Source organism: Brienomyrus brachyistius, chromosome 14, assembly GCF_023856365.1.
Source record: "Brienomyrus brachyistius isolate T26 chromosome 14, BBRACH_0.4, whole genome shotgun sequence".
Classification (NCBI taxonomy): Eukaryota; Metazoa; Chordata; class Actinopteri; order Osteoglossiformes; family Mormyridae; genus Brienomyrus; species Brienomyrus brachyistius.
Genome location: NC_064546.1, coordinates 23,339,645 through 23,367,409, shown reverse-complemented (window position 1 = coordinate 23,367,409; position 27,765 = coordinate 23,339,645). Strand labels below are relative to the sequence as shown.

Below are 27,765 nucleotides of genomic sequence, written 5' to 3'. Positions count from 1 at the left end.
GAGGCCGTCCCCGGGCTGACTCCCTGAAATCAGAGGCCGTCCCCGGGCTGACTCCCTGAAATCAGAGGCCGTCCCCGGGCTGACTCCCTGAAATCAGAGGCCGTCCCCGGGCTGACTCCCTGAAATCAGAGGCCGTCCCCGGGCTGACTCCCTGAAATCAGAGGCCGTCCCCGGGCTGACTCCCTGAAATCAGAGGCCGTCCCTGGGCTGACTCCCTGAAATCAGAGGCCATGCTTGTGCTACCTGCCTGAAATCAGACGGGAAAAGTCCTAAGTTTCCTGGAATGTAAAATTTAGATTGTAGTAGTTGCTTCTTCCTGTTTTACATGATGAATCCATACACATCCATCCATACCCATTTACAAATGGAAGTGCGCTCGCGGCTTGAGCACAGTAGTGTCTTGCAGCTAAAGCCCCTGCATTGCCACATTGAATATGGTACATCCCTGCCTGCACAGCAATTTGAAATTGATTGTGCTTCATACCTGCAAAGTTTATAAATCAAGTCGGGCACAAAAAACCTGACTGGTCACACTGCAAGATGCGGGATCTGTAGCCAGGTGACGGAACACCACAGCAACAAGCTTCAGGCAGCTCTGAGAGGCAGATTCAGAAACGAGAATCCCATTCTTCACTCCTGCACCAAGGCTCTTTCTGAACTGTTTTCTTGAGCTAATATTTTATATCAGAGCGTATAAATAAAGACTACAACAGGTAATCACTGAGCTCTCAATTAATATGCAGATTTATGCAAGCTGTAATTAATTTGCCATTATCCTAGACCGATGTCCTTTCGCATTCTTCACACAGACATCTGAGTGTAATTACTCCATGTGTCATATTTTCCGCGCTGTTCCATTAAGGTAAACAGATGCTAATTTCATTGCGTCCGCTCATGCCGAATAATTGCTGGGCACGATGCGGGTGGGGTTGGCAGACGGTCAGGGGTGTCCCATGAAGATTCCTATGCCGTGAAGCTCACGTGCCAAGCAGGAAGCGCTGGCATGGAGAGGTTAATGAAAGCCTTCAGACCTTATGATCCTCTGAGCTCATTTGCATTCTGTGTAAATCCTAACCCAGTTCAACCGCCCCGCAAATGGCGGCGGGGGCCGTGGGCTTTCACCTGTGATTCATCAAGCTAAACAAAAGGCAAAACCCAGCCTGCAAGTTCCACTCATTAGCATTAGAAACTTCAGCATCCATTTGAAGTTGGAGATTGGAGATGGGAGGGCAGTTTCTCTGGGATGTTACAGACTTCAGATAATAAATATACATGTCATTTAACTGCCTTTACGAAACAATGATAAACTGTGACTGCATCAAATTGCTTCAACGCAGCCAGTTTCCCAAAACAATAACCCTAATTCCCCATTTAATAACGTCAATATTTCTGCAGCCACTGATGCCACAGTCTACCTCACTCATACATCACCCTGGGCAGGAGGCGTTTAAACAAACGTGATCACAAAATGTCAATCAACAGACACATGGCCACCAAAAAGCTAGATCTGCTTTATTGTCGTATCAAACATAATCTGTCTGGCGAAGAAGAGACAGAGAGAGAAGGAGGTTTATTTAGGAAATATACACATTTTAAAAGCACGCATAAAAAGTCCAAAAAGCCACAGGGAAGTATGTCTGCAACACTGCACATGGATCGTGGGGAACTGTGGCAGAAAACGAGTAGCAGTCCAAAGATAGGGGTCCACCCCCTGCCTCAGATGACAGGCCTGCACCCCGCGGACGGGCTGTTGGCACTGTGCCCTCACATCTTCTTTGCTCGCTTGCGCGGCCGCTGGTTGAAGACGGGGGAGGAGCCCATGAGTGAGTCAGGCGAATGGGAGGGGTAGCTGCCGTCAGAGACCACGCCTCCTGGGGAAGGTGGGATTCCCGTCTCACTCATGGTGGACATAGGCTCCTCCTCGAACACGTCGCCTCCCAGGACCCCGTGGCCGGACACCTGGCCTTCCTCGGCATCATGGGGCTCCATTTTCACCTGCGGCAGGTGCCACAAGGGGGAGCTGTTCCCTGCCGCTGCTACAGCTGTCGTTCCTACTGCTCCCACCGCGGCTGCCACTGCTGTACCTGTCACTCCTGGAACACACAACCAATGGTCAGTATCCAGAACACAGCATCTACCAAAAGCAGGAGGGCGTTCACCCTAAGTGCTGCAGACAGGCCACTGTGTGCTAGGTGCCTGCCCAGGCACGTACCTGAGTGCGGTGAATTGTCCCCTTCCAGGCCCCCTGTCACACGCTCGCTGGGGGTGGGCAGGGCTTGGTCCCCAGAGGCCAGGTCGGCCTCAGGCTCCTCGCTCACAGGGAACGCTATATTATCGCTAAGAGGTTCATCCTTCACCTTCAGGGGCTTGGCGTCCTCGGTGGCCCTGTCCGGATTCACCAGGCGATCATACTCCTCCGACAGCTCCCGGCACACCTGAGGCGGGGGCCCGGCCACAACCATCAGCGGCACATCCTACTGGTCACTCAACTGTCAATCAACACGCTGTCCAAATAAAGGTCAGGAGGCACAAGGGACACTTATCGGGGAATCTCGGGACGCTGGGACCAGACAGTGAGCTTTTCCCTCAGAGCTGAACAGAATGTTCTAGAGCACAAACCAATCTGACCATAAGCACTTCAATGCCACATCTGGAGGTATAAACGTCTTAGGACATTTTTCCACAGGAACTTCAAAACAGGACCGGCATAAAAAACAGGCACAGAATGTCATCATCACAACAGTCCTGAATTTTAAACAGCCATTATAGTTTATTATAAGATAAGCTAGACTGCAGCACTCACTCCCAAAGTGGGATGATCAGCCTGTGGCCCAGATGCTGTTTTCCTAGAGCATCGCCTCACCTGGAGCATGTTGCTATGGTAATCCTTGATGCGGACCTGCCAGAACTTCTGCAGGGCCAGCACACTGCCGATGCCCACCTCATGGAAGACCTGCTCCACCACGTCAGGGAACGGCGTGGTCCCCAGGCACGCCTCGCGGTCCACGGCCACGCGGAGCAGCCGGCTGAGCCGCAAGTAGTGCTCGTGCACCAGGTCCGTCAGCGTCTCCAGCACGCTCTCCTGGGCCAACTCGAAGCCGGCGTGGGCCAGCACTGTGGCCACAGACTGGTACAGGAGCTGCCGGCAGGATGGCCAGCTCAGCTCCGTCACTGGCTCCCCCTTGCCCCTGAAGAGAGATGAGATGTGCCCTCAGCAAGTGGGTGACAGGCATCCCAAAGCAAAGCCTGCTGCTCACAAGACCACAAGCCACCTGCTGGCCAATACTATAGTCACGGGACCGAGAAGTAAAACCCAATAGGGGACCTACTTATAAAAGTCACTTTCTGGGTCACTGTGTCGTAATTGGAAGGGCTGCCGGGGCGCCTTGCTGTCCAGGGGCAGCAGGTCATCAGGGACGGCCGGCGTTAAAGGCCGTGGGGGTAGTGCTTCCCCTTCTTCGAGTTTCGCAGCGCCCTCTGCCACTGGCTGGCCCTGGGCGGCGGCCAGAAGAGCGCGAAGGCGGCGGGCGTGCTGGCATAACTGTACGGTGTGTATGGTTAGACTGCAGGGCTCGGATGGGATGTCCAGCATTGTGGTCGGCCGCGGGCGCTGAGCAGAAGGCTGATGCAGGGGCGGGTCCTGCATCTCCACCGAGCGAAACTCCCGCTGCAGCAGGTCGAAGGAACTGCGGCTGGGCGGCGCCGCCGGGACAGGGATTTCGCCCCAGTACGGCATCATCCAGCCTGTCGCTTTGAATCAGGTCAGGGCGCTCTGTAAAACAGCGTGTACACACACACACACACATCTCAGTTAGAAATAACAGGAACATCACTCAGATGCATCACCGGACACGACATGCGGGCGTTTTCCAAAACCACCCAACCAAGACTCGTTAGTTTACCAGTGGGAATGCGAATAGCTCATCATAAGAGGCCGTCGGCGTAGATTACATGTTACTCCTAAATTGCATTTTCCATGTGTAGTCATTATTGCACCAGCTAAATTATAATACAGAAGGACACTCACTTAAAATGCAGCTTCGATACGTGGATCAACGACTAATGACAGTAGTTGGAGGCTTTCCGAATGAAACTCGACGTACCGGCGCATATTTTGCTTCGTGTGGAAGCAAATGCTAATTGAAATAGTTCCCAATTTAAACGCATTTATTTTCCATAAAACTATATAATGAAACTCGCGTAATAGTTTCGATACAAAAATATGTTAGTATGTTTTATGTCAATAACAATAATGTGGTTGTTATTTGAAAAATTCTTGCTAAAATAGACTAGCTTACTCGGAACCTTTATTATGAAGCCGGAACGGAAGTATAAAGAGACCGTACCAAAACCAACATGGCGGACTCTACGCACGCTCTGAAAATGGAAGAACGAGCAGATGAAAAAACTGAAGTCGGTAGTGAACCAGTTGTAGTTGGTGTTGCTGAGAGTGAAGGGGGCAGTAATACGAAAGGTGTGATGAATACTGTTGCAGAAGAAACAGGCGATACTTTCAAGAAACCCGCTCTTTTCATTGCCCCCAGTGTTTTCAGTCGGAAGGGAGTCGCTGCGGTACCGGGCGGCAGCAGAGTGACAGAGGCGTCGAAAGAGGTATGTCAGCCCAAAGGCGAGTTGAGGGATAATAAGGAGGCCGGCAGCAGCGCCCCGTCGACGATTGAAAATTTCGGCGTACCGTCGGAGAAGGTAACCGAAACGGACGAGAATGGTGCCCCCACCAAAGCCCCACAGAAAATCAAGCCGAGGTTTCCTGCTAAACCTCCGCCGGATGGGAAGTTAAATGCCGCCCCCCCTTTGCCGTACACCGAGCCTCCTTGGGGAGGCTTAGCCGAATCTGCATACTCTTTCGAGATCCTGAAGAACGGCACCATTTTGGACACGCTCCCGCTCGCCGAGAGGAGCTTCTTCGTGTTCGGGCGCCTGCCCGTTTGCGACGTGTCTTTGGAGCATCCCTCCATCTCAAGGTATCACGCGGTGGTGCAGTACCGCAGGCGCCCAGGGGAGCCGGGGGTTGTCGGAGAGGAGGCCGGCTTCTACGCCTTTGACCTGGGCAGCACGCACGGCACTTTCATCAACAAGAACAAGATCCCGCCGAAGACCTACATCAGGCTGCGGGTCGGACATGTACTCAAATTCGGGGGGAGCAGCCGCCTGTTCATCCTGCAGGCGAGTAATTCTGTTTCCGTGGCGTAAATCCTAAAGGCGTTTATGTATGTCTGATACAACACACAGCGATTTCAGCTGCAGCTGAAAGATAAAACTAACACACAAACGTGGCGACTGTTCAGCGTAATTCTTTGGTGCGTTTAATTTTATTTGAAGTAAAGGTGGTGTCAGTGGATGGCACTCTGGCCTCGGGGGTTTGAGTCCTGCCCCTGTTTTGTGGTATTTGAATGTTGATCTGTGTTGAACAAGTTTCCCCCAATTTTATTGTGTGTGTGTGTGTGTGTGTGTGTGTGTGTGTGCACACACTCTGTGATGGATTGGCATCCAGTGCATGGTGTACCCTTGCCTTATACTGCCTGAGATGAGTTTCAACCCTATCATGGCCCCGTGATGGATGAAATCGGGAAGTGCTGGGTAGATGGATGCACAAAATGAAAGCAAATGCGTAAAGTGCTATGAACATTTGGGAGCTGACTAGACTATCGTCTGCTTGCAGGGTCCAGACTCTGATGAGGAGGCGGAGTCTGAGCTGACAGTAACTGAGCTGAGGGAGCAAGGCCGGAAGCAAAGGGCAGAACTGGAGAGGAGGATGATGGGGGATGGCTCTGATGATGATGAGGAGGAGGAGGAGGAGGAGGAGAAGAAGAAGGAGGAAGGGGAGAGAGAATCCAGCACCAGGACCACGAGTTCCAAAGTGGATTCGGGATGTTCTTGGGGCATGGGTGAGCAGTGCGGTTTGGTCCTCTAGTTAAATTCATCATTTCTATCCCCACCACACAGTAAGCACTGTAAGTATGTTGTGGCTTCTCTGTTTATTTCTCTTCTGGTTTATATGAATGTCATTTACTCGACACTAATATAAAAGAACTAGACCTGTTAGGGAACGAGGATTGTTGTGAGGAGATGCAGGTGCTCACTGTTGGTGTCTGCCCCTGCTCCTCTATCCCCAGAAGAGGATGTGTTGCCTGAGGAGGATGAGAATGAGGAGAACCCCTTTGCCACGGAGTTCCAGGAGGACCAGGAGGCGGCGTATCTGAAGGACCCCAAGAAAGCTCTCCAGGGCTTCTATGACAGAGAAGGTGAAGCATGTTCGGCTGCTGTGAGACTGGGCCTGCACTTCCAAAGATCAGCTGATCGTTTGCAGCTCAGTGATCATGGTTAGGCTCAGTAACTGCCCTCTGATTGCAGGGGAGGAGCTGGAATATGAGTATGAAGATAAGGGCCACGGAACCTGGACCTGCAGGATCAAGTGAGTCCAGCACCTCCTCTCGTTGGTTCTGATGACGACGTCACTTTCTGGTCGGTGTTGGGTTTACGGTGCCTCCTGGTGCCCCCAGGCTGCCTGTGGATGACGCTCTGGGCCGGCAGCTGGTGGCTGAGGTGACCCACTCTGGGAAGAAGAAGGAGGCAGCCGTGCAGTGCTCTCTGGAGGCCTGTCGCATGCTGGAGGCTCGTGGCCTGCTGAGGCAGGAGGCAGGTGAGCAGTGCTTTCTAGAGGCCTGTTGCATGCTGGAGGCTCGTGGCCTGCTGAGGCAGGAGGCAGGTGAGCAGTGCTCTCTGGAGGCCTGTCGCATGCTGGAGGCTCGTGGCCTGCTGAGGCAGGAGGCAGGTGAGCAGTGCTCTCTGGAGGCCTGTCGCATGCTGGAGGCTCGTGGCTTGCTAAGGCAGATGAGCAGTGCTTTCTGGAGGCCTGTCGCATGCTGGAGGCTCATGGCCTGCTGAGGCAGGTGAGCAGTGTTCTCTGGAGGCCTGTTGCATGCTAAAGGCTCGTGGCCTGCTAAGGCAGGAGGCAGGTGAGCAGTGCTCTCTGGAGGCCTGTTGCATGCTGGAGGCTCGTGGCCTGCTGAGATTAAGGGGAAAACTAGTAAAATTACGTAGTTTTTTTTTTCTGTTTTAGGCTGGCTAATAATACCAGTCTACAGTAAATAATTTTAGTCTGAGTTTTTTCAGACCTAAATCCAAGGTGCTTTCCTCATGATGCCATCTGGGAATGACCCAAGTAAAGTTAGTTTCATTTAAGCTCAAAATACCTGAGTGGAATTCCTCTATGATGCCTTTTTTTCGCGGTCACCCAGTGTCCCGCAAACGCAAGAAGAAGAACTGGGAGGAGGAGGATTTCTATGACAGTGATGATGACACCTTCCTGGACCGCACCGGGATGGTGGAGAGGAAGAGGAAGGAGCGAATGAAGAAGGCGGGGAAGATCGCGGAGAGGCCCGACACCTACGACTCGCTGGTAAGGCCCTAGATTCCCTGCATGTGTGCCGCCCCACCCCCTTCCCTAGAGGGGGGTGCATCTCCGGTATTGAAGTCACTCATGGAACCCATCGTCCATAGGTGGAGAAGCTGGCCGAGGTGGAGAAGGAGCTGGCCGAAACGGAGAAGAAGCTGAGCAGTTCAGCCAAGGGTGAGTGTTCAGTCATTCACAATGAGTCTAACCCGTGCTTTGACTCGCGCTCTAACCGCGGTCAGCTCCGTGCTCCGCGATCCCGCGGTCGGCTCCACATTCGGACCGGGTTTGACCGGCGTTCTGTCTTCAGGTGGAGTGCAGCGGTCGGCTGAGGACCCCCTGGACGCCTTCATGAGTGGCGTGAATGCCCCAAGCCCGCTGGACAGCATTGAGCGCAGGAAGATGCACGTGCGGGTGGCGGAGCTGCGGCGGGAGGCCCAACGTCTCCGGCGGCTCCAGGAGCTCACCAGGCCAGCGCAGCTGCCCCCCCTACAGGCCGGGTAGGGTGGCGTGCTGGGGGGGGTGGGATCGGGAGCATTTAGATCTGCCTGCACTCTTAGCTTCACTCAGGGAGATTTTTCTTCCCCCATAACTGATACTGCTTGTTAAAAATGTTAGTTATGTTCAGATTGTAGCACTTTTATTTTTACCGGTATGTTCTGCAGTCGATGGTTGGCTGTCCGTTAGCTTGTAACTGTCCTAAGAGCTTTAAGTGAAAGTGATCATTATCTACTGAAGCTCCTCTTGCAGTCCAGGAGGGCACGGTGCCAAGCAGGCAGAGGGCAAAAAGCCTGCCCTGCCCATGTTCGGTGCCATGAAAGGTGGCAGCAAGTTCAGGCTGAGGACGGGCACCATCGGGGTGAGTTCTGTTCCGGCATCGGGAGTGGAAACCCCAACCACACCAAGCCAAATGCGGCTAACATTCCACCTCCGTTTTCCCTTTTTCATAGAAAATGCCGCCAAAGCGAGCCACCCTGCCCGCAGAGCTCTTTGTCACCAAGGAGCTGCCCCCTGGTGGAGAGGAGGAGGACGACGAAGAGGAGGAAGAAGTAGAGAACGAGCAGGCGGACCCTTCCGGTGGGCGGGATGGAGCAGACACGGAAATAGAGGGCAGCTCATCGGTGGCACCCGAGCCCCAGTCTCACATTGGCACAGGTAAGCAACAATGTAATATCGACATATTTTAGTAGCTCTTATAGGTCGTCCAAGTGAGTGTAGTTCCACTACTGTCCAGTAGGTGGCAGAAACACATCACTTTGGGCAGGATCCGAGGATCCTGAAACGTCATGGTGTGATGCGAGTGTAACTGATGTGTTTAGGGAAGAGTGGTCCCAAGAGGCCAAAACCGGTGGAGGAGCCAACACCAAACCGGGGAGAAGAGGAGGACGGGCGGCCACCAGGTGAGCGTGTGTGTGTGTGTGTGTGTGTGTGTGTGTGTGTGTGTGTGTGTGTGTGTGTGTGTGTGTGTGTGTGTGTGTGTGTGTGTGTGTGTGTGTGTGTGTGTGTGAGCGAGAGAGAGAGAGAGCGTGAGTGCTGGCTGGCCACCGTGGCAGAGATTCAGCAAACTGTACTCCTCATTGTCTGCTGTCCCAGAGTGCAGTGATAAGAAGGATGAGGTGAAGAGGAAGAGGAAGGTGTATGGGGCCAGCAAGGTGAGCACAAGATTACACGGCCTGGGCTACGACCTGAACTCCTCCTGGATGAAGTAAATGTGTATGGGCAAAAGGGGGGGGGTCACTGTTTGGGCTAGCTGGGCTGTTTAACACCCCCCGTTTACACACCACTCTCTTCCTAGCCTTCAGTCACCTTGTCCACCCAGTACCCCAAGGATGACCCAGACTACTGTGTGTGGATGCCCCCTGCTGGTAAGACATGGTGAACATGAGTATAAACCTAAAAATGTCTGTCGCGTGGCAGCCAGTGAGGCCTGTCTACACTTTTTCTACCACTGTTCTTTAAGTGCGAGTGACATGACCTTGAGGTGACGTGTGTGTGTGTGTGTGTGTGTGTGTGTGTGTGTGTGAGAGAGAGAGAAGGTTACTGCTGATTGGTTGAGATGCTGTCATGTGACCAGGCCTGGTGATGGTTTTGGGCACACAGTAGGCTACTATGGTAATGTGAGTGTGTGTTACTGTTGAATGGGAGGCTATACTTGCTACTTGCACCTCCTGGGGGAGAAAGTGTTTTGAAGAGATTAAATCAAGCGGTGACCCGCTATGTGGGGGGGGGGGGACCGTGTGCGGGGGTGGGGGGAGGATTTCACATCAAAGTCTTTTAATGTGCTGGTGAAATATGAAGATCAGAAGCACCACAGTCTGACCTTCACAGCAAAAGGGGGCAGGGGATGAGTGGGGGTCGGGCAGGAAGAGGGCCACATGGTCCCCGTTTCCGTAAAGACCGGGGTGATCAGGCCTGGGGAGGGCCGATGGGGGCGTCCTGCTGTGATGAGAGGAAAGTGCCTTTTTGGAGTGGCGGGGCCTTGGCCTGCTGTCTCCTACACGGGTGTCCTGGTGGGGTGTCAGGGTGTGTGTCGGTGTTCAGCCATAGTCCTCTGCCATGAATTTCATGTGGGGTGCCTTAACTTATCGGGGGGCCTAGGCTGCATTCGTATGGACAGTCAGGTGTTCCCTTTTTCTGAGGAGGGGCGAGGCCCGGATGCTCCCGTGCCCTCGGTTACAGCATACACATCACCCTGACCCCCTACAGCCATTCTGTTTCGGTGCGTTCGGACCTTTGGCCCATGGGCTTCAGTGACTGAGCGAGAGTCTGTCTGTCTGTCAGTCAGGGGGGCCCTGATGCAAATCGGACGGCGCTCACTTCAGCCCCACCCATGACCTGTAACGATGCCCCGCCCTCTCACTCTCTGACAGGTCAGTCTGGAGATGGCCGCACCCACCTGAACGACAAGTATGGCTACTGAACGAGAAGGATTGGGCGTATAAGGAGACATCTGTCACCTACAGTCCGGCCAGATAGAGGACACGTGCCCCACCCGTGTGCCCCACCCGTTTGCCCCACCCCTGGCCTCGGAACGGACCCTGTGCAGAGGTCAGCATGTAACGTGTGGCTTCAGGACACTGCTTGTCCCATCCTGTGTACTCCTGGTCTACCTGTATGTGGGGAAAAGGGCACTTCATGTCAGGGATCCACCTGGGAAGAAGGATCCCGGACACTTCTGACCCCTCTCCTCTAATCTCCTTCAAACATCACACGGTCCCTCAGACCCGTGTCTGAGCTCCGGGTTCCAGGCATCGTGGCTGTGGCTTTGTAGGCCGTCTGGCAGCCAGCGTCACATCATGGGATGCGAGCGAGCTGATGATGAACTGAATGACAGAGATACACAGCCCCCCCACACCACCAGACCTTAATTACAAGTGACTCAGCAGAGCAACGTGGGTGGCAGCCTGTCTGGGGGAGGATTAGGATGCTTGGTGTAGGGCTTTCATTCCCCCTCCCCATCTGTAGTATGGATGACCCCCCCCCCCCCCCCCCCCCCAAGTCATCTCTGTATTATTTTTTTAATGTTAATGTTTGTAAAGTAAAATAAAACCGAGATTTTGTGGAACATGGCATGAAGCGTGTGGGGCCAGGATCCTGGAGGAATGGCCGGGGGGGGGTGTAAACGGGAGCGTGGGGGGGGCAGAATCCCCGGCTGCTTGGTCTCTCTCCCAAAACCCCGGAGATGTCACACCCTCCTAATTGCTTCTCTCCCTGTCCCTGCTCAGCCTGCTCCCCAGCCCAGCTGACGTCACTTGCTTGTTGTGCCCCCCCCCCACCCCCCCCCCCCCCATGGTTGTGTCGGATCTGGCGCTGCAAGGCCCCGTTAAATCAGCCCACGCAGTAGCGCGCGGGTGTGATGTTCCGCAGCCTTGGCAGGATCGTCCTTGCTGCTGCGGAGAGGAGCCGTGCTTCTGTGAGAGATGCTTGTGTACGCGCGTGTGCACACACACTCACACACACTCACACACACTCACACATGCGTACACACACACACACACACGCGTACACACGCTAGCTCTCAGGCCCTTTGAGATCCTGATTCTGGGTCCAGCTCCAGTCCCACCAGGTGCCACCTCCATCCTGAAGGGTGTAGCGTCTCCCAGCGCATGTTGGGAGGAGCGGTTGGTGCCTATGGTTCTACACGGACCCTTTTTTTTTTTTTTTGCTTCATTACACACTAACCGTGCAGTAAATACTTTAGACTTAAAATGACCGTGCACATCATGTATAATGATCTGACTTCTGACCTGCTCCAATATCTATGAAGTATGGGGGAAATACTGGGAAGTCTGGACTGCAGTCATTTGCAGATGCTATGTAATTAGAAAACTTGTCTTTTTTTAAACCCTGGGAATGGGTTTAAAATAATGAATAATCAATGCCACCCATAAAAAAATATGCATTGTCTGTCCTCATCACCCTGGAGAATTTGCTAGAAAACTGGTCCCTGGTCCCCCCCCCCCCCCCCCCATATTGCCAAAAAACAACACATGGCAAATTCATCCACAGGCTCACTGATTGGAGGTGAGTTCCTGCTCATTAGCCAATGGCGGCCTTTCTGCTTTCTGGGACGCTGCTCCAATGTTGCATAATGCTGGAACAGGCAAACGTATGCAGCGTATCGGGAATCCAGAGGAGCGTGAGGCAACGAGGCATTTATTCAAAGGACGTGCGCGCGACAGATGGCTAAAGGGAATCCTCCTGTTCTTACTCGGTTACAGTCGTTCCTGCAAATCTATGGCTACTGCAGTGGCATTTCGGTCTTTTTATTTCAGTGCTCATGCCTAATTGGTACATTTGTGTGCATAAATAAAGTCTTTATTATCGTAACAAAGTAACATTCAAAAATAACTTTCTGATCTGTCCTGGTTAGCACATTGACCTGCTGACGAGCCCGTGGTTGTACATTCACTGCCGGAGACTCGGCGACGTGGGGAAGAAGGCGTTCAAGGTGTCGGGCTGGCTGTCCTTCCTCCAGGGTTTTGATATGACTCCACTCGCACCTGATTGGCGCTGCGCTTGCTTTCCGGATGCTTCCGGGGTATATAGGTTGTTGGTGGATGATGCCAGGTTGGTGGGGGCTTTGTGAGCTTTTGGGTTTGGAACTCACTCCCCAAGGATGTCGTTTTGTTGTGTGGGAGGACTCTGCAGAATTCTCCAGGGGGTAAGTGTGTGTCTGAGGCCTGTTCATCATGTCTCATAGCCTGTCGCCTCTTGGGGCCGCCTGACACGGAAGTTGGGCTTTGGGTGTTTGGACAGATTTGGCTGATACCCACACTCAGATAACCCCAAAGTGGGGGTTCCTTTGTTTCGATTGATCCTCAGCTGATTGTTTTTTTTTTAGTGTGCTTTGTGGGGGGTGGGGGGGGGCAATTGGCTTTTCCCTGTACCCCTGTACACAGGCTTCTCCCCCTTTCAAGTCTTCTGACTGGACTCCTGGATCTTCAGGGGTAAGTACTGTGACGCTTTGTTTCCATTGGGATTCCTGAGAGTGAACTTGACGAAGGTCAGTGGGGCAGTGTTTCATGAATCCACTTCGTCAGGCAATTCTGTCGATTTTACTCTGGCAGTATATCATTCTTAAAGTTCCTGTAACGTGTCTGTAATTATTTCAGTTCTTACGAAAAATATGCTTATGTAGGTATATATATGCATATGCTGTATCTCCATATATTTTTATTCGTGTAGTTCTTCATCTTATCCGGTCTCTCTGAGTCCAAAAGTAGTGTGTTTTGAGGGGCATGATGATGGGATCTCAGGTGCAGGGGGGCTCCTCGGGTGGGGTTAGGGGGCTCCTGGGTGGGATTGTGCTCAGGGACCGGAAGGCGAAGACCGACGGGTCATAGGCGAACCGTGGGGGTGGCCGGCTGCCAGTCAGGTTCTGTGGAGACAGGAAAACTGGGAATTAGCAGCAGTTATGAAGTGTCTTTCAAATAACCTGCCCCCGCCTTAGCTGTGGCTTTAATCTCTTCCTCTCGCTGCTCGTTAGAGGTGAACTATCAGCCATTCCTACAGCACACCGAACACCAGACTTACTCCAGAATCAAGTGTAAAATCCGACAGTCCCTCCACCTGTACATGCACCAGCTGGAAATCCACAGGTTCCACCTGTCCGTCAGAGAAAGCCTCGGCCTTAACCAACGCTGCAGAGTGTCTGTGTGCCGCACGAGTGCCACCCTGCAGGGCAGAAGACGCGCTGAATCTGCTGCCATGGAGATGAGGATAAGCGATGCAGATCCCCGATTAACCAAGGTCCCCTTGTACAGAATCAGTTCTCAAACATGCCTTCGCTCCTGCTTCACCCTTGCATGTGTCCTTGTTAGTGGATGGGGCCTCTTGACTATAAACAGTATTAACTTGACATTCAAGTTTTGTCAAGTTGGTGACATACGTTCCCACGTTAACTCCTATCGACTTTCTACTCCTTGGCAAATACACGGACCTAAACTAGGTGAGATGTTGGGGGTATCAGGGTCTGGAGCAAATAATCAACAGGTGTGTAACTCCCTGCTGCCCCAGTTTACGGGCTTAGCAAGCAAAAACACTCTAAATCCATTAGCCTACTGTTTAATTAGCTTCCTCGACTCTCTTGCTCTTTGGACAGGCAGGGCTGATGTGACCGCAAGGCAGATGCTAACCTACATTTCTCAGCTTCAGGAAGTTCTTCGAAGATTCGGGGCTGGTTTTAAAGGCCCAGTCCTTATTTTGGTAGTATGCTCGTTCCCCTTTTCCAGTGCCAGCCCTGAGATCTCAAGCCCTTGAACATGGAAAACTGTCTTTCCTCTTAGGAGGTGTAAATAATGTAAAACTGCGTGGGGTTTAGATTTCCTCAGTGTATGGGAGGCAGTTCTGAGCGTATTAACGTCTCTTCAGTTCTTCAGGAAGTCCACTGCTGGAGCTATGAAAGCCTTGGAGAATCGGAGCTTTTACGGGTGCCTGTCTCCAAAACACTTCTAAAATTAGTCAGCCCTAGTCACCCCCCCCCCCCCCCCCCGATCCTCAACAGGAAATGGCAGGAAATGGGATTGTGTGAATTGGCAGGCAGGCCTCACTTTCTCCAGTCCACAGGGCCCTACATCTGCTTGCTGTGCTTCAACCCGGCGGTGACCCACAGACCTGAAGGCAGAGGAGGATGGTGGGATGGTAATGGCTCGCAGCTTCCCTATGTGATGCTCTCCTCCCCGCCACGTGCACATCACCGCGGTAACTGCACCCTACGTGCCTTTGTGGCATGAAGCGAGACCCTGGAGCCGGAGCTGGGCATGTGCTTCTTTTTAACCCGATGGATCCTCCCATTGGCTGGGCACTAAATGCAAATCCACTTTGCAGAGGGACAAGTACCAGTCTTCATTTATTTGTTCCATGGGGGAAAACCAGTACATCCTCCTCCCTCCCCATCAGCTTATCTGACTACACTGTATTTCCGGCATCTTCTGTCTGGGCTCAGGCTTCTCCGCACATCTATCCTGCAGCTCCCCTAGCCATGCTCTGCCCTCCCTAGGGGATCCCACACCCTGAACCACCTGGAGTCCAGCCAGGAAAAAATGAGAGGCGCCCACAGCCCCCACCTCCAGCATCTCCAGCGTGCTGGGAAAGACTCCATGCGGACCAGAAGACGACAACAGGATCAGATAATTACCTACGCTTTTTTTTTTTTTATTATTCCGTCCTCCTCCATTCTCCTGCAGGAAGATCAGATACCAGCTGGCTGGCATCTATATAAGGAAAATGACTTCAACCATGACCAAGCAGGAGCAAGCAGGGGGAGGAGAAAATGGCCTTCAGGCGCTTCTGCGTTCTAGGTCGCACTTTGCATTAAAAGCATGGAGGTCTGAATGCGCGTCATGTTCATGCAGGAAATGTGTGGCGTTCTGGGGTCGGACTCGGAAGGTTTCCAGTGTGACCGGCAGCAGCCAGTGACTTTGCCAGTTTGCGGATTTAGGTTTGTACATGTGCGCTTGCCGTCATGGGGGCGGCACGTGCAGATTGGGGGGGGGTGTTGTTTACTGTAACTGGGTGCCTAGTATGTTTCAAGAAAGCATCCAAACGGCTGCCGAGTCGCTCGGAAGCCTGCGTTCCGGAAATTCGACTTGCTACGATTTTGGAGTTTTGTTGGCGAGACTGGAGCTTGCCGCCCTGTCGGGTCGAGTTGATGGGCAGTGACACTATCATGGGTGTGAACCGGTCTGGGGCAGCAGCAACGGCAGCAGGACCGACCTGCCCAAACGGCTTCTGCGCATCTGTGAGTCTGCGGCACTCCGAGCAGCAATCCGAGCTGACGGTGACGTAACGTTTCGCCGGCTTGTCACCTCATCCTGTTAATCCTTCTGGAGCTGCGCTCTCCGTGCCAAGATCCCAGGCCTTTCAGAGCGGACTCAAGCTGCTCCCTGTGAGGGCGCAGAGGCCTCGCGCCTCTCCAGATGGCGCTGTGAACCCGGGGCAGATGGGACCCTACCTGTACCTGTCTCTGAGCCGGCTTCAGTGTGCCAGAGCCGGAGCTTGCAACGAGTCCCCGTTTGACTTTAGGAAAATCCAGTTCCCTGACACATACATCCTCTGTCCTTCACCTCAAACTTCCGCAAAGAAAGGTTCCCCATCGGGGCAGACTGGAGTGTTGCTTTACCGTAGCACGTTGGTACCGGTGCCAGGGATCTTCCCAGCATGCACCAGGGGAAGTGACAGCACAGTGGCATGAGAGGCCAGAACCTAACCCTATGCCGGTGTTTCTCAGCCCGGTCCTCGGGGACCCCAGACACTCCCGGTAGGGAGCTGGGAGGGAGCAAAAATGTGGACTGTCTGGAAGGGAGCAAAAATGTGGACTGCAGGTCCCTAAGGATGGGGAAACCCTGCCCTATGGGATCAGACTGCAGCTTCTCGGCAAACTTACCCGGATCTTTATAGTCCTCGCCTTCCCTCCGCAGTTCTTCTTTAGGAGCATTTTCTGAAAAAAGAGGCAGGCTAATTTTAGCTACATATCATGGAGCACACAGGGGGGCTTACAGCCCTTAAACACTGTGTCTGACCCACACATCTACATAAGCTACTATGTGTGTGGTGCATTTTCTTCTTCTCTTGGTACCGGGAGAGGGATTTAGGGGAGGACGACCGCGTAACAGAGTCCGACGTTGCTCGAGTTGGTCTATAAACATGTATATGTTTAGCACTAGCAGACACTGGAGCAGTGCCCTCTGTTTTATCCCTGTTGTTGGGGCAGAGCCAAATCTGCTTTCACATTGCAGAAAATGCCCCCCCTCCCCCAATGCGGCTACTTGAGGGAAATTTCTCGTGTGCGAGGGTTTGTCCACAATTGAGGGATTGTCTGGAGATTATTATGGACCAAGGGCTTCTGAATGGGGGGGGGTGGTGAAAATGAGAGACTGAAGAGCAAACTATTGTGCCCGCAAAGCATGATGGGTGACCGGCGGCCGGGCCCTGGCCTGGACAAGAGGCCGTTTGTCACATCGGGGTGAGTGACATCTGCCAGGCAAGCCTGCTAACGACGAATAACGGCGAGTAAGTGAACCGTGTTCTGAATAGGCTGCTATATGCTGCACAGAAGCCACCGTTTGCGGTTCCTGGTAAGCGAGGGAGCGGCCAGAAAGTTCTGGAGCTGGACTAAAAGAGTACTGACCAATCAGCGGCGAGGGCTACGGCAGGGCAGGAGCTGGCTTTCCTCTGACACGGAGCTAATTTCCAGGCCCGTGGGATGGTTGCCCCGCTCTGCTGAGTGATTAAGCGGGACATGCTCCCCCATGAAAGGACGTCTCTGTGAGCTTTGCACTTGACAGGAGGGAGGGGGCCTCATTCGCCCCCTTTTGGTGGCCCCTTATTGTGCTCCCTACCCAGAATGCCCCGTCAGACCCTTCCTGCTCTACTCAACTGAGTGCGCCCACCCCCCCCGGCCGCCTGCCCCCTGCACCTAATCATCTGCTGTTCCTCCATTCAAACTCCCAGAGACATATGGAAGCCCCCCCCCCCCCACTCCAGCCACAGTCTGGGCCCTGGCGGCTCTCGGGTTTAACGATCGCCAGTCCCTGCTTCTCTCTGACTCATTGCTGGCGCTCTTCCTCCTTTCGTCCTGCTCTCATCCTGTACCTCCTAGGGTCAGCAGGGCCTGTCTGTTTGGACGGATGGGCTGTCCCATGACCTCATCCGACAATGCGTAAGAACAGGCGGGGGAAGTAGGACCCAGAGAGCCAGATCGGCAGTGGTCGCCACAGGTGCATGGGGGTAGTGGAAAAGGTAGGGGAGGGGGGCTACAGAGACCTCTCCCACAGCTGCATTTTAAGCTTCAAATACACCCCCACGCAAAAGACTTCCTGCTCCAACTGACAGGTGTAGCACCATGTAGGTTGCTGGCTTGACATTTCAGTGTCACCGTGGAAACAGGATGATGTCATGGTGGAATAAAGGAGGGGGGGGGTGGATGGAGGGTAAAAAAGAAAAAAGCTGTGAGGATGCATATGGCAGCCAGGGGCCAACCTGTTGCATCTTCTCTAGATCCAGGCTTGGTCTCCCCGATTCCCCGCCATAGCCGGGTCTGTGGCGCCGGTATGGCCCTGCTGGCTGCTCGAAGTGAGTCAAGATGATGGGCCGGGCCTGGCCCCGGCTGAGGGGCCGCAGATTACGTGGCGGGGAGGCGCTGAAGAGCACGGGGCTGGGGGAGGCGGTCACGCAGGAGCTGGGCTCCATGGGCCCACACAGGTCCTTCACCTCCTCGTCGCTGGAGGTGCTGCTGAGTTCGGCGTGGCAAGGGTGCAGGGCCCATCTCACCCCCTCACCGGCGCCACCTTGCAGGAAGTCGCGGCTAATGCGCTCCAGCTCCTCCTCGGAGCTGTGCCGGTCCAGTGTGGGGTCCAACAGCAACCGGAGCCGGCGTAGCTGGGCAGGGGAGAGCGCCCCCTGATTGTGCTGCTGGCTGGTGGCCAGCGGGGTCAGTCCGCAGTTTCGCCGTCGCTCTGAGAAGGACAGGAGAGCCGGGGGGGTCCAAACATCAGTCTCCTCTCCAGGATCAGGAGGCACACAACGATTCTCATAAGGATTCATCATTCATAGATCTCTTTTATGCACTGTAATACTCTGCAAACTCTCTCTGCTGTACTATGTTCCGTAGCTGGAGAAGACACGCACCCCTGTCGATCTGGGCCAGCTCCTGGTTCTCCCCCTCCGAGTCCTCGCTCTCCCAGCCCTCTTCGCTGCCGTGGTAGGAGATCTGCGAAAGGAACCATCACGAATGCCAGAAGGTCTATAAGCCTTTGTGAGCTCGAGTCCGCCCACGATGGAAAGTCACAATTAAAGAGGCGACGCACTCCCGAATATACCCTACATGCGTGTCGGCAAATGGAGGAACGCAACAATAATGGATAGAGACCCACGCGTCACTCTTAGAAGAAAACATCCTCTCTCCTTTAGTCTGTCTCAGGAGCTTCATCCTTGTTTTTTTTTTTAGATCGCTGCAGTTACAATGCGAGCTGCCTCACAGGGGAGGCGCATGTCGCATCATCCGGTCTGCATGTGACGGCCGTTTAAACAGAGCGGCCGGCTGAAACTGACAGCCGCGATAAGAGTTGCGTAATGTGCCGTATTTACCGTGGTGTGGTGGGTCAGGCAGCTGCTATGTGCGAGGGAGAGCGGCTCCGTCATCCGTCTCCAGCGGACAACCGCATGCGACGGCCACTGCATTTCACCCGCAAATGCACAAGTAGCACCCCCCTTCCTGCCTTTGGGGGAGGGGCCTTGCCATGCCCTCTGTCTCGCACACATCCACTGTGCTCTGAAAGTTGCGGCAAAATGCCACAAGAAGCCCGTGCCGTCTTCTCGCGGCTGAATCCATCGCTAGCACCCTAGAGGTTAGACTCCCCGGCCGGCTGTGCTGTCCCTCTCATCTTAGAGGGAGTCACACAGCAGGAAGACGTCTCAGTTCTCAGATGTCAGATGAACACAAGTCAGTCCGTGAGCCTCAAGCCCTCGACATGTAGGTCTCCTCTTCCTCCCTCCCGGGAACAAGGAAAACGGACAAAACCAAACAACCAGCAAACATTCGTATTCACGTCACAGACCAAGAGTTGGGCAGACCTACGTGGAGTCTCTCCAACACAACATCTGGGACCCCCCCCCCATTTCGCGGGGCATGTCAGAGTTCAAAATGCAGAAGTGTCTGAACACAATCCCCCCCCCCCACCCCCCCCAATTTTGTAGCAGAATATAAGGACAGGGTTCATACACTTTTTGATCAACAAATTTCCATGACTTCTCCTGGACCTCAAGGTAAATTTCAGAGACATTTTTTATTCAACCTATTCAGAAAAAAGTGTTCTAGGTTTTGCAAACATGTACTTTTGTGTAGAAGAACCAGGTGTTATGATTAGAGATCCCGATCCGACATTCGATCCAGACCTATTCGACTGATCCACGTCCGTTACTTAATCCTTTAGGTTTTGGCAAAAAAAGATTTTTCTTATTTTGCATCAAATCCATTTGTTACAATCAATTGCTTGACAGCTCATTCCCATTTCAGATGCGTGTTTTGCGACATTGAAGCTGAACGCTAAGGCTGCCACTCAGTGGGTGTGAGCGCAGTGACTTCCGCCTGCTATGACGTCATGCGCAGACCCTATGCAGCAGGAAGAGGGTAAGAACATGAGAGGGTGCCGGTCTGGGAGTGTTTTACATTTCTAACACCAGCTAGCAGCACATATATTTGCAATCTTTGTAAAAACAAAGTTCTGAGAGGCGGGAGTAACGTTTAGTGGAAAATCCCACTAAAGAAAGCAATTGTGTGAGAACTCAAGTAATATGAAAAAAGCAATGGATGGTTTCGGGAGTCGCTAGCTTGGGCTGTTCTGCGCACTTCCTGCAGCTTGTGATGTGAGGGGAACTATTGCAGAGAAGTGTAAGTGATGCTGTTGCCAGTGGGAGAAGAACCGTGTGGCATTTTAAGCATTTGCCACTTGCGTGTCCTCGTATGGAAGATACTCCAATTAAACTGCAAAATGCCTCAAACACTTACAAAGGAGAGAGAACAGTGTGTTATGCATGTTTCTATCAGCCTAATTACAGATTTTTTTGGCATACATTATTTTGTTTGTATTCGCTAGTTTTAAAAATATAAATAATACTAAAATATTAAGGTAAAAAAACCCTGGTCAGTATCGGCAGTCGTGTGTTAGAATTGGAGCGGAACTGAGAAAATGTCCCTAGTTATGACATTACACTCATCCTTTGGATATGGACGCATCTTCCGTTGCGTATAAGTTTACAGATACGTATGTTGCTTCTCTCTTGTTCAGACACGTTGCGTAGTTTAATTTCCATCAGGTCTGATAACCAAACTAGCTATCACCACATAAAGTCATTAATTTATTCCTTACATTTGCAATAACAAGAAACGGTAGTTACTGAGTTGCAAACGTCAGTCTTAAAAGACATTACAGACTCTCCTCTACTTACGAACTTTCAACTTACGAACTCTCACACATACGAACGAAGAGGACTCTAAGTCCAAATTGTGTTCATTGGGCTCCCGTTTCCCGTCTGCAACATCGGTTTAGTTTTTCTGCGCGCCAATTCTGCCTACTACGACTTCTGACCGCTACTCCCGCCGCGCAGCAGCGTAGCGTGAGTACTCCCAGCATCCTAGTGATTTGTACTTCCGTATACCCTTAAAATGAAGTTGAATAACGGCTTACGAACATTTCAGGTTACGAACGGCCGTTCAGAACATTCATAAGTAGAGGAGCGTCTGTATTTGTGTGTCGTAGTTACACCAATGTGACATAAACATGATATATGTGGCACAAATGTAGGAACGAAATAATGTCAACTTGAACTATACCCAACATGTTATAGGTGTAAAGTTGAAACGTCAGACAAAATAATAACCCATGACCATGTGGTAAGCATACTGCCACAGTGCACATGTAAATCTGCAGGAAGGCACTTGACTGCATGTTGCAGCTGTTAGCGCCTGTATGTGTGTGGAATTATAAGCTAAAAATGACTTTGTAGCTTTTGTGAGTTTTTCATTTATATATTAAATGTGATCCTTTCAGTAACCACTTGAATGACATAGACTGTCTCTCTCTCTCACACACACACACACACACACACACACATCTATTTTCACACTGTCTAGTGCCCTAAATTGAACTTTACACATTCTGTATCTAAATTTCTCTGCTAGTTGTACTCGCAGTAGAGCATTTTTTTCACAGGTAGCACATTAAGTGTCTATATGCGAAGTGCACTGAGGCGTCTCAAAACACCAACACGCAATCACACACACACACACGCCTACACACATGCACACTCACGTCTTTCTTTGGTACCGTCTGATATTTGCACTTCATATGGCCTTTACACATTCTACTCTTCAAGTTAACAATATCTCATATATAAAATATTTCTTTTAGCATTGTCCACAAGACCGAACACACACACACACCTTTTTTCATTCATTGCATCTAATAGCTCAACTTTACACATTCTATAACATGCTGAGTACACTTCAAGATAACATTTTATTTCATTCTTTTGTGACACGCTCATAGTGCGCATATCCCTCATGTCACGTCAGGGCAGTCATAATGATATGCATAAATAATTAGTCTTGGTTATGATTAAAAGTCGCAATAATAGATTATGGTAGTAAGAATGCAACACCACAGACATGATACAGCAACAAATGATGCATTACATGCAGACTGAAAGACCTTTTTAACACGTACATTTGTATTATGTTGACACAGTATAAAAATGCATGTCCCCACCGGTTTTTAACTGCGTTTTTTTAATGCGAGTTCTCTGGAAGAGAAGTGCAGTGTAGCTACATACAGAGGGGAAACATGCAGTGCCGAGACGCATTTTCTCTCGTGTTCTGCCCCGATGGCCTTCCATACTCGCGACTTGCTTGAACGCGTAAAGCATAATCCAAGTACTGCTCGAAAGAGAAATGGGGTTATGCTGTGAATGGGGGAAAAAATGTCAAAAACTCCAAAACTCTCATTTTTTATTTTCTATAACTTTTCCAGGTCTGGAAAATGTCGTTTCTTAATTCCATGATTTTTTTCCGGGATTTTCATGACCATATGAACCCTGAAGGAAGCAGCACCGGGTCTTATGACATGTTACTGTATATTTTTAATTTTCAAAATGAAGCACAAGTATTTAGCATGAGCAGACACCTGAACAAAAAGCTAATTAAAGATGGAAGCCCTGTCATTCACGGACGACACCGACCGACAGCTGATACTCCAAGCTAAAATACACTTGGACTAGATGAACAAAAGAAACGTCTTTGACATCACATCTGCTAATCTCCTGGTAGGTCGCCTTAATTCCAAGAATAAGCGTAACCTGTGAATAAATGGTGAAAATGGGGCAGGGTACAACAGCATGGAGTCGGCCCAGAGCTGGGCCCGGCCCACTGCCGCCCTCCCTCCAAAGCCAATGCCACATCCACCCAGGAACCGCTCTCTCGCGCAGAGGCTAAAGTCGCACAGCTGGCCCAGCAACTAGTGTCCAGGATCCACTTTAAAGGGGACCAGGATGTGAAACCAGTTCAGGGACAAATTCCTGCAAGGATTCTGCTCACGTGTCTTACGATGCTCCCGCAGTACGCCTCAGAATGAGCAAAGATGTGTGTGAACCTGGTCTCTGTCGTGGCTTACAACAGACCTTCGAGATGAAATCTACCTAAGTGACCCTTATTTTCATGGGAACCCTAAGACAATCTCGGGGAGCAAACTGCTGAGTTTGCGAAGTTGATGTTATTTGGATCATGCCTACTTTCATCCACAGGTGCATTATAGACTTGATCTGCACTTGCTTCCACTGCAGGGACTGGTTTTAGTTACCGCAGTACGACTGTGTCCCTTCACTTTACCTTCTTCTCAGCCTCCTATGCAATGGCGATGTGAAACCACAGGAGCATACAGAGCCGTGCATGCAAACTGCGTACGCTCACACACGCTCTGCAAGTACCGCACATGGGGAGTTTGGTTTTCACTATCTGCATTTCCCGCAGCTGACAAATGGGGTCAACTGTGAGTCTATATGGCCAGCTTCTGCACTGTTGTGCTCGCAGGACCAACGTGTAGCACTGCACTTAAAGGACTCAAACTGCAGCAAGTAGAGTGTTAGTTCTCCGATTGTAGCGGGACCAAAACAAAAAAAACATGCGAGCCACTCATTTCCTTCCCTCCACTTCCTCTTTAACCTAAGCATCGAAAACACAACTTAATTGACATTTCTTTGGACTGTCTGATCCTTTCACTGCACACTACAGTGAAACGGCGTCGCGGGTGGAGACTAGGATGCGCAGAGGTGAAGATGCAAGGACGGGAATTTGAACGCACTTCATCGGGGAGATGAGAAGCGTCGAGCGCGCATCTACTGCAATCCGGGCCGGAAAGTGTCACACCTCTGCAGAATATCACACAGAGCATCCCCGGTCCCCCATCCGCGTTCGGATCGCCGGGCTCACCGCAGAGGAAGCACAGCCGCAGGTTGGCTGTACCGGTCCCCGTTTCTCATCGAGCCGTGTGCGAGCACAAGCGGGGGCAGCCCCCATCGTATGCCGGGGTTTCCATCCAGGGCTTGGCGGCCAGCCAGCTTTTCACGTCACCAACACCACAGGATGTTAACAGCCAGAATGAACAGTGAAGCCTGGTTCCCAAACCGCTCACTTGTTTGAACCGTTTCTTAAAACAACGTTCAGCCAGTTGACCATGTTTGCAAATCCACCCGTATGTCACCATGAAGTTCGTTTCGACATTTAGTGCAAAAACTTTGACTTGTTTTCCTGTTTTTCATGCCCCGATCCAGCATAATACCAATGTCCTCCCCCAGAGTCGTGCTGTTGTGGTCACCGGCTGCGGCGTGTTAAACATTACGTGGCCCCCCCTCACAGGGGGATGGGGACGGACTAGTGAACGCCTGACCTGGAAAATAACTACTTGCACATCAAAGGACATGAGGAGGATTACGGCCATGAGCGATGGAGCTGGATTACAGGCTGAATGGGCGAGGTGAGTGAGGAGCAGGCCCTCACAGATGGCGGTGGCAGTGAGGAGGCGTGAACATCACTGACTCGAGATCCAGGGCCTGGACATTCCTACAGCCATAATACAATCCCGTATTACCAAACCGTCACTCCTGCCGATTTAAAAAGAAATGTATTATGGAAATCTGGTGCCACAAATGTGTCACATCCTCCAAATGATTTGCTACAGTCTTACAAAACTTGATGGTAAAAAAAAAACGCTTGACAGCAGGTCTGCCCGGCCTGCTACCGCTAAGCACAACGTATGGCGGAAATGTAACATCCTGCCTCGCCTCCAGTTCGAAATCCGACTCGGAAAACCACAGCTGCTCCTGGGAGATTTGCCCAAATTCTGCTTTTAGAATCCAGCCTTGTCCGTTTCATAACAGGCAGCCTTGGGTAAGAAGTCTGTAGCAGTATTAGCATCACTGCTGTCAGCCCAGTAGCCAGTGAACAAATTAGCAACTTGACCTGAGCTGGGAAAAGTATCTTTAAGGAGCTCCGGCTTCCCTAAACCCAGATCAAAGCAGGCACCTTCTGGAGAACCTTCAGCCCCAAGCGATGGACTGAGAATGGATCCACTTGGACCCAGCCAAACCACATTTCAGATCCGTGAGGCTCAATCCGCATCGTGCTAATTTCTTTACAAGTAAGCACACATACAAGTGACATAACGCTAACCGTCTCAAACAGTACAGGCATCCCCTGGTAACTTCTTTGCTCTTTACTTGCGCACATGAAACTACATTTAAAAACTTACCCAGTAATTCATCTTCATTTTACTGACTCTTTGTAACATTTTATAGTTATTGAAGTATTTACCTCTTTGGTTATTCAGTCTGTTTTAATGCCCATATCCTCTTGCCGTAAATACAGTCCTGTTTGCTTGCAGGCTGTTAAGTCAGCATAACCGCCCTGCATCTGCAAACGCTGCCTGTTATAGCAGCACTAATCTATAGGTGTTTCTCACTCTGCTCTGCTTGTAATATTTTTCTGCTTTTAATAATCTTCCGTAGAGAGAGGAGGCCGGACGCAATATAGGGTCAAGGAAACCTTCCGTGTCGCATGAACTGCGTGAAAGAGGCAGGCTGTCCTAATTGCAAATATTTTTATTTTGTTCAAAACGACAGGTGACTAACATCCTAAATCCATGCATCATCATTTCTGCAGCCAAAAGCGGCAACGATGGTGCAAGATCTGACAGTCCAGCTCTGAGTCTGATTTGAAAATGAGGAACATTTGAAACTGAGGAACTGACTACTTGAACTGATTGAGGGGGGTGCAGTCAGAGCTCCTGGAGCCAAACCGGGGCCCCGCCGATGTGCCACGATAGGGATTGGCTCTCTTCAAGTGTCAATCACCACATATAGAGCTCTTCTCCCGCCCACCGGTCACCATTTCCACTTTACCCAGAATGGATCAGAGCGACCCAGTGTGTAGAAATTTGCCTTTTACTTTGGCCCCCAAAATATCACAGCACTGTCTTCCCTCGCATCTCAAAGCTTCGCATTTAGCACAGCTGCCAATCGTCAGGTTCTGAGGTTCTGCGGTCAAGGCCAACGGCCTTCCATGGTTCCTCATATCCCCCAGGGGGCGCCAGACAGTCATATGCCAATAGGTGTGTCTCGCGACCACAGCCTGTGACTGACTCGGGGAGAATGGGGGGGTAAGCAAGGATATCTTCGGGGGCCCGGGGGGGCAAATATGGCAAGGAAACCAAGCTGGGTGAGAGGCTTAGGGATACAGAAGCAGTTTAGGACTTACCTGTCACCTGCCTGGTTCCATGCTCTTAACGGCAAATAAGTGAGACCAATCCATCGGAATATAGTTTACTGACAAATCCAGACCTAAGAAAATTCATCATCTTACTAAGAAAGGAGGATGTGAGATGTGGTCTATTTGGAAATGTATCCTCACCCAGACCTCGTTTGTTTGTTTTTAACGGCCCACCTGGGCACTTATCGCAATAGAGCGGACCTGCACGTGTGTCCGAGCGTGCGACCTACACAGAGCCCCGCACAGTCCAAATAACCCCACTGAGGCAGTGACCCGACCCTCGAGTCCACTTCGCACCCAGCCCAGGGACAACATAAAACCCAAAGTATGCGACTGAGAAAGTCACAGGCGTGAGCGGAGCAGCAAGAAAGTGCAGAGCCAGAGCCGCGAGAGGCCAGGGGGGTTAAAAACAGCGAGCTCTCCTCTCCAGGGCTGAATGACATTCCAAAACATGAACGTGAAACCCACCCCCGCAGCCTGGTGGAGAGCCCCACGGGATCTGAGGGAAGGGGGGGGGACAGGTAAAAAACATCACCAGCAACTCACAATGCGCACATTGTGTCATGACAACCCTGCAACATTACACCACCATCCGCATTTCGTCCTGCGCTGGCGGCTGCTTTGCATTACGCATTTTACGCTGCGCCCTTGCAGCCCAAGTCAAACTTTCGCACAGTGTTTACATTCAGGCGTATCACGTTTCCATCCTTCATTCACGATGTTCCCCTTTTTCATTTTAAATAATGCAGTTTGTGAACTTACCTTGAGCTGAAAAGGGTGCATCTCATTAAGGGACTGCCGCCTTAGCTTTTTCGTTAAGGTCTTCAACATCTTGATTTATATGTCATTAGCTCGCGAGACCGAGCTGATGAACTTTTTTTCTCGCGCTGTCTCGTAAACGCAGCTAACTGGTTATGAATAAGTACTTAAGTGGTTACATTTGCGATCGTGCGCTTGCTCGGTTTTGCACACTTGGTGAACGACACACACACACACATACAGAAACACGCACAAAGAGCACACTTATGAACTTATGCTGGAGAATCGAGACGGCCCCTTGCTAACTACTACTAAAGTGCTGCAACAACTCTCCTCCGCCAAGTAGCTTGATAGATGTCTGTATATATAATTATATATTTATGTATATTTCAGTTGAGGGAGAGCAGAATCCGCACCGGATAAAAAATAAACATTATTGTGAGGATGATGACGATGATGATTTTCCAAGCGAGTCTTCTGCAAATGTATGCGCGATTATTAAGGCAAAGTTGATCGGTCTCACTTCGCCTGTCCCGCGGCTCGTATTGTTCGGTCGGAATTGGGTCGGCACACAAACACGCACACAGCACAGCACACACTCACACACACACTCACTCACACGCAGCCCTGTGCGCACGCTTACATGACAAACACACACACTATTCCTCATACTGATCCATCCGCTGCTGTCATTGGCTGATCTACTGAGTGATGTCATGCGTTCCCTCGAGGGGGCGGAGCAATCGTCTTAAAGGTATATTTCCGGGGGGGGGTC

General features: G+C 51.4%; 3 protein-coding genes across 8 annotated transcripts; 1 reads left to right on the top strand and 2 right to left on the bottom strand.

The window, feature by feature from the left end:
• Window positions 1–1,497: 1,497 nt before the first annotated feature.
• Window positions 1,498–4,210, bottom strand: supt7l (SPT7 like, STAGA complex subunit gamma). 2 transcript variants are annotated; one of them, XM_048974448.1, is made up of 5 exons: window positions 4,028–4,210; window positions 3,330–3,772; window positions 2,942–3,188; window positions 2,213–2,435; window positions 1,498–2,093 (listed from the first exon to the last, which is right to left on the bottom strand). In XM_048974448.1, the coding sequence occupies exons 2-5, from the start codon at window positions 3,737–3,739 to the stop codon at window positions 1,765–1,767; spliced, it is 1,209 nt and encodes a 402-aa protein (XP_048830405.1). In that variant the 5' UTR covers window positions 3,740–3,772; window positions 4,028–4,210; the 3' UTR covers window positions 1,498–1,764. The 2 variants fall into 2 exon arrangements, with proteins under 2 accessions (XP_048830405.1, XP_048830404.1); XM_048974447.1 differs by having other exon boundaries at window positions 2,864–3,188; window positions 4,028–4,206.
• An 82-nt stretch (window positions 4,211–4,292) lies between these two features.
• LOC125707352 (solute carrier family 4 member 1 adaptor protein) lies at window positions 4,293–10,984 on the top strand. Of its 4 annotated transcripts, none has more exons than XM_048974442.1 (14): window positions 4,293–5,184; window positions 5,681–5,906; window positions 6,135–6,263; window positions 6,373–6,433; window positions 6,522–6,661; window positions 7,260–7,420; window positions 7,522–7,591; window positions 7,725–7,914; window positions 8,165–8,273; window positions 8,365–8,569; window positions 8,734–8,814; window positions 9,008–9,066; window positions 9,210–9,279; window positions 10,196–10,332. In XM_048974442.1, the coding sequence occupies exons 1-14, from the start codon at window positions 4,357–4,359 to the stop codon at window positions 10,246–10,248; spliced, it is 2,382 nt and encodes a 793-aa protein (XP_048830399.1). In that variant the 5' UTR covers window positions 4,293–4,356; the 3' UTR covers window positions 10,249–10,332. The 4 variants fall into 4 exon arrangements, with proteins under 4 accessions (XP_048830399.1, XP_048830397.1, XP_048830400.1 ...); XM_048974440.1 differs by having other exon boundaries at window positions 4,297–5,184; window positions 8,153–8,273; XM_048974443.1 differs by having other exon boundaries at window positions 4,302–5,184; window positions 10,285–10,899.
• Window positions 10,985–12,049: 1,065 nt separating this feature from the next.
• Window positions 12,050–27,677, bottom strand: si:dkey-16j16.4 (uncharacterized). Of its 2 annotated transcripts, XM_048974454.1 has the most exons (6): window positions 26,994–27,677; window positions 18,545–18,626; window positions 17,897–18,372; window positions 16,302–16,355; window positions 13,451–13,591; window positions 12,050–13,295 (listed from the first exon to the last, which is right to left on the bottom strand). In XM_048974454.1, exons 1-6 carry the CDS (start codon window positions 27,060–27,062, stop codon window positions 13,170–13,172), a joined length of 948 nt encoding a protein of 315 aa, XP_048830411.1. In that variant the 5' UTR covers window positions 27,063–27,677; the 3' UTR covers window positions 12,050–13,169. The 2 variants fall into 2 exon arrangements, with proteins under 2 accessions (XP_048830411.1, XP_048830412.1); XM_048974455.1 differs by lacking the exon at window positions 13,451–13,591 and having other exon boundaries at window positions 26,994–27,675.
• Window positions 27,678–27,765: the final 88 nt, after the last annotated feature.

Excerpts from the sequence above, each read along its gene's own strand:
- supt7l (XM_048974447.1), bottom strand. The coding sequence starts at position 3,739 with ATGATGCCGTACTGGGGCGAAATCCCTGTCCCGGCGGCGCCGCCCAGC. Across the intron at positions 3,189-3,329 it reads CCAGAAAGTGACTTTTATAA|GGGCAAGGGGGAGCCAGTGA; the intron begins GTAGGTCCCCTA and ends ATCTCTCTTCAG. Across the intron at positions 2,094-2,212 it reads GGACAATTCACCGCACTCAG|GAGTGACAGGTACAGCAGTG; the intron begins GTACGTGCCTGG and ends TGTGTGTTCCAG.
- si:dkey-16j16.4 (XM_048974454.1), bottom strand. The coding sequence starts at position 27,062 with ATGTTGAAGACCTTAACGAAAAAGCTAAGGCGGCAGTCCCTTAATGAG. Across the intron at positions 18,627-26,993 it reads TGCACCCTTTTCAGCTCAAG|ATCTCCTACCACGGCAGCGA; the intron begins GTAAGTTCACAA and ends TTCCTTTCGCAG. Across the intron at positions 13,592-16,301 it reads CGAGGACTATAAAGATCCGG|GGTGGCACTCGTGCGGCACA; the intron begins GTAAGTTTGCCG and ends TCTGCCCTGCAG.
- LOC125707352 (XM_048974440.1), top strand. The coding sequence starts at position 4,357 with ATGGCGGACTCTACGCACGCTCTGAAAATGGAAGAACGAGCAGATGAA. Across the intron at positions 7,915-8,152 it reads CTGCCCCCCCTACAGGCCGG|CTCCTCTTGCAGTCCAGGAG; the intron begins GTAGGGTGGCGT and ends TATCTACTGAAG. Across the intron at positions 8,570-8,733 it reads CCAGTCTCACATTGGCACAG|GGAAGAGTGGTCCCAAGAGG; the intron begins GTAAGCAACAAT and ends TGATGTGTTTAG.